At 42.8% G+C, this 13,812-nt stretch overlaps 1 protein-coding gene across 4 annotated transcripts in view; it reads left to right on the top strand.

Annotated features, from left to right (window-relative positions):
* LOC114025499 (zinc finger protein 501-like) overlaps positions 1 to 12,133 on the top strand; it is a 28,794-nt gene extending 16,661 nt beyond the window's left edge. For all 4 annotated transcript variants that reach the window (XM_027838940.1, XM_027838932.1, XM_027838948.1 and 1 more), the window contains 2 exons: positions 6,065 to 6,169; positions 8,582 to 12,133. In XM_027838940.1, the coding sequence (XP_027694741.1) occupies positions 6,065 to 6,169; positions 8,582 to 9,612 (1,136 nt within the window). In that variant the 3' untranslated portion in view covers positions 9,613 to 12,133. The remainder of the gene's footprint in view (positions 1 to 6,064; positions 6,170 to 8,581) is intronic.
* Positions 12,134 to 13,812: the final 1,679 nt, after the last annotated feature.

Genomic DNA, 13,812 nt, shown 5'->3' on the forward strand with positions numbered 1-13,812 from the left:
TCACACAGCTAGTGCGTATCATGTGTCTTGAGGCCAGATTTGAACTCAGGACCTCCTGATTCCAGAGCTGGTGCTCTATCCACTGCGCCACCTAGCTGCCCCTGACCAACTAATACTTGTTATCTCTATTCAGAAGTTCTGGACAGAACTTTTTCTATTATATCCTGCAAAATGATATTCAGCTCTTTTTATTTTTCTTTCTGGGATGCCTATGATTCTTAAGTTGTCTCTGCATATCCTGTTTGAAAACAGGGCAGTTGACTAGAGGAAGGGGGAGAATTTGGAATTCAAAATTTTAAAAAAGAGTGTTAAAAATAAATGATACATTTTTTAAAATTTTTTTAGGCAATTGGGGTTAAGTGACTTGCCTAGGGTCACACAGCTAGTAAGTGTCAAGTGTTTGGTCTGAGGCTAGATTTGAACTCAGGTCCTCCTGACTCCAGGGCTGGTGCTCTATCCACTGCGCTACCTAGCTGCCTCTACAGTTTTTAAAAAGAAAGGTAACAGGGCAGTTACTTTGGCTAATGTCAGGTTCTTGTGTTCTTCTAATATTATTGGACCTTCTCTTCTGCTAGTTTTCCTCCTATTAAGTATTTTTGTGTTTCAAATCTGTTTTTCTTTCTCTTTGAGCCTCTTTCTTTAGAGAGATTCTCCACATATCCAGTTTTTCCTATTCTGCTGGTTGTGTTTTTTAAAATTTTTTGTTGAGAATTCTGATTTGTAACCTAAATCCATTCCTAATTTCTTGTTTTAAAAATGTTCTTTCTCTTTTGGACCATTCTGGAATTTCTTGATATTGTTCCATGATCTCTTGGGCGTCCACAGGTTCCCTTTTCATTGGATAGTTTGGGTTCATTTTCCTTCAGTTATACAGCACTTGCGCCTGGTGTTCTGGCCTCTTTTTGAGTCAGCAATCATTCTCCCTCTGACATTTATCACCTTCTCTGTCGATTTAGCCACTTGTAAGTGAGTTTCTATCCAGCCTCTCTCTGGACCTTCTGGGCTTTTTCTTTCTAACTTGCCTCCTAGTGCTGCCCAGACCAGACCACCAAGGCTAGGTGTCATCATGAAGGTTGTCTGGGCCTGGGACACTGCCCAGAGTAAACTCCAGGGGGACAGGCCTGATCCCAGCTGGTTTTTTTTTCCTGAATTAAGTCTTTGAGTTTGCTTGTGCTCACCATACTCTTGACTTATTTCATGGTGTTTATACTTGATTATCGTGTGGACTCAGCTTTGGTTTCTCTCTATTTGATGCATCATTCCTTTTCTTGTGGTTTGTTTGGTTTACTTGGGGTTGCTAAAAGCAGTTACTGTGCCATCTCGTCAGGCCTGTGATCTCACCTCTATTTTGTTCTGCTTTTTTAAACCCTCCTCTGTTGTCCACATTCCCCTCCGCAGTTACACACGACTGCCAAACCCACTGGTCTTTTCTCTGTTCTTAACTTCCTGGACTTTGCTGCTGCATTTGACATTGTGGACGACCACTTCCTTCTTGTTAGGAGGTAGTGGGTCTTCCTCACAGGAGATCTTTAAGCAGAGGTCAGATGACCACTGATCACATCTGGCAGAGGGGATTCTTTTTCAGTTATGGGTTGGACCAGATGACGTTATAGATCCCTTCCAACTCTGAACTCTTCTTCCTCCCAAGACCTAAATGTGGGCTTCGCCCAAGGCTCTGTCCACCCTCTTCTGTGCTCTCCTTTGTCAATTTCATCTACTCCCATGGCTTTTATTATTATCTCTATACCAATGACTCTCAAATTTGGAACCCCATTGCATCCTGTTCCCCGAGTACCGATCCTGCATTTCTAGCCACCTCCTGGACAACTCCACTTGAATGTCTCATTGTGTCTCAAATAGCATGTTCAAAACTTTACTATGTATCTTCTCCCCAAAACCCACCCTTCTTAACTTCTCTGGTTTTATCAGTGACACCATCATTGTCCCAGTTACCCAAGCTGGAAAACGTTTTTGACTCTTCCCTCCCTACCACACCCTCTCTGTCCTAATCTAACCAGTTACCGGGGCCCAAGTATCAATCTGCCACCAGAGTATCTCTCCTGTATTTCTTCTCATCGTTCTCCTTTATATTCTAATGAACTTTCTTCTGGAGTAATAACCTCTCAACTGTTTCCCATGCATCCAGTGTCTCTCTTCTCTCAGCCATCATTCACATCCCTGCCTGGGTGATCTTAATGTACAGGTCTAAATAATAAAATATAATAAAAATAATAAGTACTAAAAATTAATTTTTAAAAGCTTTTATTAAGCACCTACTATGTGCTAGGCACTGTGCTGGGGATACAAGTACAAAGAATGAACCCATTCCTGTGCTTGGGAACGTACATGGTAAGTGCTTGAGAAAAGACATGTGTCTGTAAGTGTATGGTGCATAGAAAGAAAGAGAATAAATACAGAGGAGTTAAATAGAAGGCAGGTTGGGAGGGAGACAGGGAAGGAAGGAAGGCACCAGGAAGTGGGGATGGGGAGGGAGTCCAAGAAGGCTTCTTAGGGAAGGTGGTGCTTATGCTGCATCCTGAAGGAAAGAGGAACTCTGTGGGTTCGGTGAGGAGGAAGGGCATCCCAGGAAAAGAAGGTGGCAGACGGGAGATGGAATATGGCATGTGAGGATGAGAGAAGTCCAGGATGGCCACATGGCAGTGTGTAGAAGGGGGTATAATGTCCAGTGAGGTTGGGAAGATAGGTTGGGCCAGTTTGTTGTAAAGGGATTTAAAGGCTAAACAGAGAAGTTTCCATCTCATCCTAATGGTGATAGGGAGCCACTGAAGTTGCTTAAGTAACAGTGTCACGGACAGATCTGTGATTCAGCACTTAGCACAGTGCCTGGCACATAGTAGGTACTTAATAAATGTTTCTTGACTGACTGTATTCAAGGAAAATCCATTTGGCATCAGTGTGAAGGTGGGCTGGAGTGGGGAGGCCTGCTGCAGAGAGGCAAATTAGGAGGCTGTTGCACCAATTTAGGTCCGAGGTGAGAAGGGCCTGCACTAGGGTGGTAGCTGTGAGAGCACAGAGAAGGAGTAAAACGTGGGGTTTGTGTCCTGCTCCAAAGCCTTCAGTGGCTCCCCATTGCCTGCAGAATAAAATAGTAACTCAATTCCCTAACAGCCCCAGGCTATCCCAATCTCCTTTCACAGCCTGATTTTACACAGTTCCCTTCACTGCACTTTATAGTCCAGCCATACCAAATCACAGTCTCTTTCACAATCATACTATCTTTGTACATTTGGATAAGCGGTCCCCCTGCCTAGAAGAGAGTCATGAATTTCCATCCTTGAAAATCCTTTTCGGGGCAGCTAGGTGGCGCAGTGAATAGAGCACCGGCCCTGAAGTCAGGAGGACCTGAGTTCAAATCCGGCCTCAGACCAAACACTTGACACTTACTAGCTGTGTGACCCTGGGCAAGTCACTTAACCCCAATTGCCTAAAAGCTTAAAAAAAAAATGCTTTTCTTCCTTCAGAAAGAGTTCAAGTACAACCTTCCTCGATTTCCCCGCAGCCGGAAGTGAGCCCATCCTCCCCAGTCACTCAGCCATCACTGACCCTCTAGCGCCTAAGAGAGGTGCAGAGGACTGTGACTCGGGCAAAGGTGGTTATTTAGTCAGGTAATGAGCATTTATTAAACACTTACTACGTGCCAGCCACTATGCTGAGTGTTGCAGCTACAGAAAAAGGCAAAAACAACGGTCCTCACCCGCAGAGCTCACAGCCTAACAGGGAGACAATATGCTGATGACTGTGTATGAGCACATGATCCTCTGACTGCTGTGGAGCAGTACATAGGGTGCTGGGTTTGAATCCCCGTCTAGACACTTACTAGCTCTGTTATGGGTAAGGCATAGTCCAACTTTTATTACAGGGATTTGTGTATATCTTCCTTCCCCCAACCTGATTATAAGCTCTGTGAGGGCAGGGAGAATGTCATCTTCCATTGTAATAACAGCTCCCACACATTGCTTTTTAAGGTTGTTAAGCACTTTACATATACTCTTTTCCTTGATCCTCACAACAGACTAGAGCCAAGTGCTGTTATTATCCCTATCTTCCAGATGAGCAAACTGAGGTCTGGAGAGGTTAAGTGGTTTACCCAGCATCACACAGTTAATAAGTATCTGTGGTAGGACTTGAACCTCCATGCCACAGTGCCTGTCTGTCTTTAGATCTCTACTGCTAAGCATAGTTTACTACATATAATGTTTTCTTAATATAAATATTTGTTAAATTTGATTCATGTGGGTGACTTGGATAATACATACGTCAGAAGGGAAGCTAGTCTAGTAGGGAAAATGCTGTGTAGACCTCATTCACCCTTTCACAGCTCAGAGTGACTCTGAGTTGGAAATGGGCAGCTTTTGTAAGCCCCTTGCGGGCAGGGACTGGCTTTTGCCTCTTTTTGTATCCTCGGCACTTAGCACAGCGCCTGGTACATAATAGGCAATTAATAAATGTTAATCGATTGATGTTTCCCATTGGCTTCATTCCCTGGAATTCTCCCAGGTTCCTGGTACAGGCCTCCTCATCCCTTTGATTTTGCCATTCTCTAGCCAGGCAAACAAACTCCTCATCTTTCTATGCCCAGCACATCACCCACTAGCTGCCTCTTTCCTCTTAGTTTTAATAGGCTGCTCCAGAAATACCTGGGCTTCCATGGGATGGTGTCTCAGTAGCTTCCTCAATCCTTCTGCCCATCCACTTTGTCCAGGTAGCCACTGTAATGGGAGGAAGAATAAAACAGGGTAGGGTGGCGGTGCCAGACCATAGAGGTATATAGCATGTGGCCAGCCTGGGAAGGCAGGCACAAAACAGACTGAGAAGGGCTTGAAATTCCAAACAGAGCAATTTCTTTCCTGACACTTGCAATGGGGGAGCCCCTGGAGTCTCTTGAGCAGAGGGGTCAGACAGGAGCCTGAGGAAAATCACATTGGCAGATGAATATCTGGACTGGAGAGGGTAGAGACTAGACGTGGGGCCACCTTGGGGATGCCTCTTAGGATGCTGTTTTCAGTAGTCCAGGCAAGAGGCAATGGGGGCCCTAATGAACATGGTCATAGAATGAGTAGAAAGAAGAGGATGGACAGAAGAGATGGTGAGGTAGAGTCTAAGACTTAGCAACTGATTGGCGGGGCGGGGCGGCGGCGCAGGGCCAAGTGAAGAGTCAAGGGTCACACCTGGGCTGGGAGCCTTGGTGTATTGAAGAATGTGGTACCTATGACAGAAATAGGAAAGTTATGAGGGGAGGGGTGGCTTTAGGGAGAAAGATCACAAGTTCTATATTGGACATGTTGGGTTTGAGATGCCTCTGGATGCACAAGGGAACGTGGGACCAGTAGGCAGTGGGAGATGTGGAACTAGAGCTCAGGAGTCAGGTTAGGATGAGATGTGTCGGTGTGGGAGTCATAGAGATGATAGTATAAACCTTGGGAGCTGATGAGATCATCAGGAGAGAAGAGGAAAAGGCCCAGCACAGAACCCTGGAGTCTACCCATGCCTAGGGAGTAGAATATAGTTGGTGGGCCAGCAAAGAAGACTGAGGATTGATTCACTAGATAAGCAATGAACCACAGCAATACAATGCCACGCAGACCCAGGGAGCATAGACGATCCAGAATGGAGAAGTCAACAATGTCAGAGGCTTCAGAGAGGTCAAGAAAATTGAGGATCAAGAAAAGGCCTTTTGACTTATCAATAAAAACCACCAGCACTGGGGACCTTGGAGAGAGTAATTTCAGTTGAGTGGTGGGGATGGAAGTCAAAATGCAGAGGGTAGGAGTGAATGGGAGGTGAGAAAGAGGAAGCAATAAATATAGGCTGTGGGGGGGGGGGGTCCCCCATTAGGATGTTGTATGTAAGATCCTTGTGGGTAGGGATTGCCTTTCTTGGTATCCCCTACCCTTAGCACAGTGCCTGGTATGTAGTAAGTGCCTAAGAAATGCTTCCTTCCTTCCTTTTCCAGAATTTTGGCTGGGGTAGGAGGAAAGCTCTAGGGTGATCACTTGAGGGGATGGTGAGGGATTTCATGTTTCTCTTCTTTCCACACGAGCAGGTCTTTCTGCTTGCAAGCCTGAAATGATCTCCCAGCTGGAGCAAGGAAAAATGCCCTGGGTCCCAGATCTGCAGGGAACAGAAGACGATCAGACCACCTGGCCTGGTGAGTGTGGCAGTGATGTCAACCCTTCAGCATTATTGAGTGCCCGGAGGCTTACCAGTGGTAGGTGCTGTGGCATACAAACCAAGGAAGCTTAAGATTTGGCCCAAGCTAGCGGAGAGCTTTGAGGTCTAATTAAGAAAGTAAAATTGGGTGGTAGGTGGAGGGAGCTCTGTGACCTTGGGGGAGTCATTTCTAATCTGGGCCTCATTCTTGTCATCTTTAGGATAAGACAGTTGGACCAGTGTCTAAGACAGTGTCATTTCTCTCTCCCTCCCATAATAAGAAACATCATTGGTGTAGTGGTGGCTGGAGAGCTGACATCAGAATCAGGAAGGTCTGGGGCCGAGGGCCTCCTCTGACCTGTCCTGGCTGTGTGACCCTGGGCCAGTCCTTCATGTCTCAGTGCCCCAGGCACTGGTAGAGGAGCTTGTCTTTTCTGAGGACTCAGTTCCCTACACTGATGAAACCATAGGTTTGGGCCAGAAAAAAAAAAAATCACGTAATATAAATCGCTGAAAAACATCAGTCAGAGAACAGAACACTTTGTCCAAAGGTATGTGTCACATGCTACAGATAATGAATGCCAGAAGGATTCGAAAAGGAGAGTCGTGTGTGGGCCAGAGCCCCTGAGGGGAGCCTGTTGAGGAGGTGGGGCTTCAGTCTAGCTCTGTGAGCTGCCGTGAAGCCAAGAGGCTGGCAGTGTGGACAGTGAGCACGTAGCTGTAGACATGGGGGGACTCTCCTGAATTCCCTTCTTGAGAACACCTTTTCGCAAACTCTACAGGGTCTGTTTTTTTGTACCTCCTATATAGGTAGACATTCCTCTTTCCACTCATAATGCCAAGTAGTTATTCCTGCCCCCACGGCCCCCAATCCCGAAGCAGACTTCCTGTCCATACTGTTTGGTAGGAAGGAAAGCTTGTGCCAGCTTTTCCTGTTACTTTATTGTATTGCCCTGCCCTGTTTTCCCCCAGTTCCACTTCTCTCTCTTGCTTGAGAGGCCATGTGGGGAGCTGCCCAGCTTTGAGAGAAAACCCCTGTGGGTCTCTGCTTCAGCGTTCTTCCAATGTATTGTTAATGTTCTGCCGGGACAAAGTCAGAGAGAGCCGCTTTACAACGTGGCCTGTGATGGAGGCCTGGGCATGTGTTGGGCGAACCAATGATGAATCCTAAAGAATTGGAAGCAAAATAACTTAGACACCAATCGGTTTGGATATAGGAGGGGGCTCTTAAAGCTGTTTCTAGGGAACATTGAGTTGTTTAAAAAAAAAAAAGCTGCTCGCCACCGCCCCCCCCCCCAAAAAAAACCTCTGCCTTCTGGCCTAGTACTGAAGCATAGGGTAGCTGGGAAAACCAGGAGAGAAAGAAGCAGTTTCACAGTTGAAGGAATGTCATGCAGGGATGTTTTGTCCCTAGAATGAACAGAACACAGATAAGAAATTTTCACTTGGGCAGTCAGAGCTCAAAGTCAAGTGTTAGAAGCTGGAGGCAGGCTTCTTAGAAGAAAAATAAAAGCCTTTTCTTAAAGCAGGATAAGTAAGAAAAGCCAAGGTTTGCTTCAGTACTTATGTTCAAATGGGTGAATTTTTAAGTGGAGGTATCTGGGTGTTTATAGTTTTTGACTCTAAAATGTTTCTGACCTTTGAAATTGCTAAGATCCGTGATAATTCTGTATTTATAAAGCTAATTTAAGAAGAGAGGCTTTTGTTTAGGATTGAAGAAAGAGCAGAAGGGAGTTTTGGGAAGAATGGTCATCTGACCTAGCCTCTATCCCAAAAATGGACTTCCAGCATCCCCACCTACCTTTTGCTTGAAGGCCTCTAGTAACACATCTTCCCCCCTTCTAAAGCAGCGCATTCAATCTGTGTAGAATTTGTTTCTAGCTAGGCCTCTCACGTCTTCTACCCATGCAGTTAGTTTTTTTGAATTCAAGTTAAATGTTTCACGTTTATCCTTATTTAATCTTCATCTTCTTAGATTGAGTTCACTGTTCTAACCTGTCAGCTTTTTGGACCCTGGGTCTTTCATTCCATATTCCACATAGCTATGCCTTCGGGCTTTGCGTCATTCTCCAGTTTCACAAACCTGCCATCTGCTGCCTTCATCAAATTCACTGATAAAAGCATTGAACAGAATTGTGCAGAGGCTAGATCTTTGTGGTACTACATCAGAGACATCCCCCCAGATTGTCATCTGACAGTTTGACATCAATCCAGTAATCACTATCCTCTAGGTCTGAGCACTTAGCCAGCTCCTCATCCATTTAACAGCATTATCATCCAGTCCATATGTTTCCATGTTGGCCACAATCATTTCATGAAATAGTCTCTCAAATGCCTTGCTGAAACCTAGGTAATCTTGCTCGCACTACAGAGAACAGGTGACATTTGTGTTTTGTTCTTTTTGTTTCAGATGATGGGCCTGAGAAGGGTAACATGGAATCTCTTCATAATCAGGAAATATCTAATGATGAGTCTCAGTGGATTTTGTTGGCAGGGATCCCTAGGGAACAAGGCAGCAACCTTGTAGAACCCTCTTCCTATCTTAGCAGGTTAGAGGGGCCCCAACAAAACCCAGCAGAGAAGAGACTGAGGTATTCCCCTTCACAGCCCCCAAGTACCAGGCTTATTATGACTGTCACCCCTAGGAAGAGGGTCACAGAGGAGAACAGCCATGAGTCCCATAGGCGGGAGTGGAGCTGTGAGCCAAGCCACCATCTGATTACCCACGAGGGAGATCTGATGAGGGAGCAGCCCCAGAGTTATGATTCATATAACCGTACCCTCAAGCAAAATTCAGAATGCGTGAGACACATGAGAAATCATAGGACTGAGAAACCCTATAAATGTAATGAATGTGGGAAAGCCTTCAGCAGAAGCTCACACCTCATTCGACATCAGAGTATTCACAATGCAGAAAAGCCCTATGAGTGTACTGAATGTGGGAAAGCCTTCAGTCAGAGATCATCCCTTATTGGACATCAAAAAATTCACAGTGGAGAGAAGCCCTATAAATGTAATGAATGTGGGATTGCCTTCATCTGGAGTTCACACCTCATTCAGCATCAAAAAATTCATAGTGGAGAGAAACCCTATGAATGTACTGAATGTGGGAAAGCCTTCAGTAGGAGCTCATATCTTATCGGACATCAGAGAATTCATAGTGGCGAGAAACCGTATGAGTGCAATGAATGTGGGAAAACTTTCAGGTGGAGATCAGCTCTTAATGATCATCATAGTATACATAATGGAGAAAAACCCTATGAATGCAATGAGTGTGGGAAAGCCTTTGGGGGGAGATCACACCTGATTCGGCATCATAGAATCCATAGTGGAGAGAAACCCTATGAATGTAATGAATGTGAAAAAGCCTTCAGTAGGAACTCACATCTTATTCGACATCAGAAAGTTCACAGTGGAGAGAAATTCTGTGAATGTGATTAATACAGGAGAGACATCACTCAGCTGGCAGACTTTATATTGTGTACCATTACTCTCAGTGGAGAGGAATGTTGTCTGTCATTGAAAAATCCTTCAGACAGAACTTGGCCTTTAATGCCTGTTAGAATATGCATCGTGGAGAGAAACCCTAACTGTCTTGAACAAGAGACTTCCAGGGAACTAGCTCCCCCCAAATTCCTTAAACAAAAACTGTAGGGATATAACAGAATTAACCTCTCAAACTAAGAAGGGGAAGCCTGAAGCCGCTACCACCACTGCCACTACCAGAAAGGAGGTAGAGAAGGGAGCAAGGCCTAGAGCTGTAACCCTGGGACTAGGACCAAAGGGTCTGAGAAGGAGATTGAGCTATTACCCAGGCCTGCCATGTAGGTAGGCCAAGAAGCAAGAGAAGAATGAAAGGGAGGGCCCCCTTTTGGGCAGCAGTGGATCACAGGCTGGTAGCATCTGACAGTAACTACGGTACCTGGCCTCTGAGCTGGGACTGGAATTAGAGAATCATAGAGTAGAAAACTGCCTGCATTTCACAGATGAGGAGACAGATTCCAAGGAAGCTGAAGGGCTTTTCCAAGGTTACTCAGAGCTAGGATTCAAACTCAAGTCCTCTTATTCCAAATTCATTGATCTTCCCTCCATTCTGATCCCACCTTCAGGGATGACCTCCACTGAAGGAGAAGGAAAGAGGGTTACCTTCAGTCTCAAGTTACTCAAGGTGGGAAAAAATATTGAATTAACAAAAGGAAAGAATAATACCATCCAATAGATAGTTACCAAGTCAGAGAACTGGATTTGTTTTTAAATTTTTCAAAATAAAAGAACCAAGGGACAAAATGAAGACAGAAATGCCAGCAGAATCAGTCCCACAAATGCTGGGAAAATTAATTGGATGATTGCATTAAAGGGAGATTCTAATTCAGCCACAAAAAAAGCCATGGAAGAGATAGAGGGAAAATGTAAAGATAGGGACCAGCCTTGTGACTTTGTTGGCATAGGTCAGGAAATTCGGTCTACCAATGGATTGGTAAATTCCCTCTCTGCAACTTATAGTCTTAGAGACTTGCCTAGAGTACTTGCCCAGCCTCACATAGCTATTTGGTGTCAGAGGCAGGGTTTGAATCCACCTCTCCATAGCCCTGAGACCATCTCTCCATATATTACCCCAGTGGTTCTCAAACTTTTTGGTCTTAGGACTGCTTTATGCTTTTAAAAATTCTTGAGGACCTCTCCCCTCCAAAGATGTTTTATGTGGGTTATATTTATCAAATCTGACCATATTAGGAATTAAAATGTCTTAGTATTATTATGAAACTAGTTTTGGCCTCATGCATACCCTGAAATGGTTTCAGGGACATCGAGAGATTCCCCCTACCACACTTTGAGAATGACTACAACTACCACTCCAAGCTGCCTCTTGATGCAAAAGAACACGGAAAATTAAAATGACAGTAGAAGCAAAAGTAATTATCTGAGCAAAGTTCAATGAATAATAATAGCTAATACTGGCCTAGTATTTTACATCCTAGATCTCATTTAATCCTTAACAGATCTTTCAAGGCAATGTGAGTCGGTAAAAAGGACTGAATTTTGGATACCTGTGATTAAAGCTTATTTTTAATCTTCAACTAGCTAAATGATCACAGACAAGTCACCTAATCTCCCAGAGCTTCAGTTTCTCATATAATGTTAATATCTGCAGTATCTACCTCATACTATTGAGGATCAAATGAAATAACATGTAAACCTTATGCAAATGACATTTGCAAACTTTAAAGTGACATAAGAATGTCAGCTGTCATTATCCTTACTATATAGTCTATATAATCCTAGCCCAATCTTGCAGAGGAAGGAATAGGATCCTAGCACAGCTTGTAAGTGGCAAGGCCTCAAAGCCATGTCTTCCAACTCCAAATTGAGTGTTTTCTCCATTAAAGATGGCATGATGTCTCCTGATAAAGTTGCAAGACATGCGTCTGCATTTCCTTCCAATTCAATTGGACAAGTCCAAAAAGTAGTTAAAGACTTGGCAGATAAAACCATATGGTACTTGGGCTCCCAGAAGGTATCACAAAAGAAAAACTAGACTCCATTTTTGATGAAATAATTGGAGAACACTTAACAGAATAGACATCAACAGGCATCACTGTGCAGTTGTGCAGAACTTGAGGACTCTAGCATGAAAATATCCCATGTTCACATCCAGAAGACATGTAACAGAATGATGAAAAAAAATATTTCAAGTACAGATCAAAATCTCCAAATTTCTCAGCCATGACAAGGGGAAAATGACAAAATTTTAAAAGAATAGGCTTGGATCTGAAAGTTACATTTCTTGCATTTACAAATTTGGATATTTTATTTGAAGGCATAAAAATAATGTTGAGCAACCAAGATAACTTCAAAAGAATTTGGCATAAGTTCACCTTTGAAAAGTCCAAACAAATAGTTGGTACAGGATAATTTAGACCTATGGTTACATATAGTTGATTGCAAAGCAAAGTGATTAAGATTTTATAAGAGAAATATAAACATTTCTATCTGACATTTTAAAAAATGTGATGAAAAAGAGAAGAGTTAAACTGTTTAGGGTTTTTGTTTTTTTTGAAACAAAACGTCATTTAAAAATTGTCAAGAAATAAAGGAAGGGGAAAGGAGAGGAGCCAGTGCTTCTTAAAGCAAAGCTCATCTATTTAACAAAAAAAAAAGAATCAAGTCACAGGGAATTATACAGAGTTAGGAGTTTAACAGACAAACTGATTTATTCTTAAATTTTAGTTAGTAGAAATAGTTACAGAGAAATAAGTAGAGATCACTTCTTCTAGACAACATTGAGAAGAAAAATAGAAAAAGTAATGCCAGAGGCAAATTCAATTTAATACTTAATGATGTTAAATGTTAAGGATCTGAATTCTCCTATTAAAAGGGATAATGTTATAGAATGGATTTTAAAAAAACAGTTTGTAGTGCAAGCTAATACAATGCAAAAAAAATGGCAGTAGACTAAAATTTGAAATCTTGATCTAAAATATGTTACATAACTTCAAGTGTAAGAACAGGAACAGTGGTAATGATATGAAATAAATTTTAATTCCAATCAGAATACCTTGAAAGAGACAGGCAAGAGTGTTATATAATGTTGAAAGGGACATAGTTACCAAATCAGAGAACTAGATTTGATTTTAAATTTTTCAATATAAAAGAACCAAGGGACAAAGTGAAGACATAATAATAGCAAGCCAATTTTTAAAGATTATCAGCATCACGAGAAGAATCAGATGAAAGATATAATTGGCAACTTTGGCACTCCATTATTACTAGACAGTGACAGATCTAGAATAAAGAAATCACAGGTCTCAACTACTTAGTATGTAGTGAAATACATGGAAGAAACAGAAAATAGGCATTTTTTTCAAGTTGCAAATGAAACTCACAAAGTGATCATTTACTTGGGTACCAAATCCTGTGTAAATATCTAAAAAACAGAAATTTTACATATATATACACACACACACACACACACACACACACACACACGGTATTTTCAGACCATAGTTGCAAGAAAATTAAAAATAATTGCAGTGTTATTGAGGACAAGGTGAGTAGGGCAACTAAGATTATAACATATATATATATATATATATGTATATACAGTATTTTCAGACCATAGTTGCAAGAAAATTAAAAATAATTGCAGTGTTATTGAGGACAAGATGAGTAGGGCAACTAAGATTTTAACTTAGGAGTAAGGTGCTTATTGAATTATGCCCTGAGGGCGAGTCAGAGAAGGGATTCAGAAGGTAGTTTTAGGGTTACCCTTGCCAAAAAGCCCTGGGCAAACCAAACATCTAGTCAGGCTTGAATTTTGCTGGACCTCTAACTCTATTTCCACAATACTACCTGTAACTAGAATTAGGGGAGTCCCATAGCCCCACAGGATCTCCGAGTTGGGAGGGACCTTTCAGGTCTTTAGCATCCGATGTGTAATCTCACAGGAGTCCCTTTCACCTCCTCAGTTGGGATGGTCTTCAGTTTCCTCCTCTGTAAAATGAAGAGGTTGTACTAGATGGCCCCTGAGGGCCCTTGCACAGCTGTAGATCTAGGATATATGTACCAATAAGTCTTCTTTTCAAGATAAATATTTCCATTCTGTACGTTATCCTTCTTGATACTCTCCCCACAGGGAGGCCA

This window comes from Vombatus ursinus, unplaced genomic scaffold (assembly GCF_900497805.2).
Source record: "Vombatus ursinus unplaced genomic scaffold, bare-nosed wombat genome assembly UNPS02004677.1, whole genome shotgun sequence".
Classification (NCBI taxonomy): domain Eukaryota; kingdom Metazoa; phylum Chordata; class Mammalia; order Diprotodontia; family Vombatidae; genus Vombatus; species Vombatus ursinus.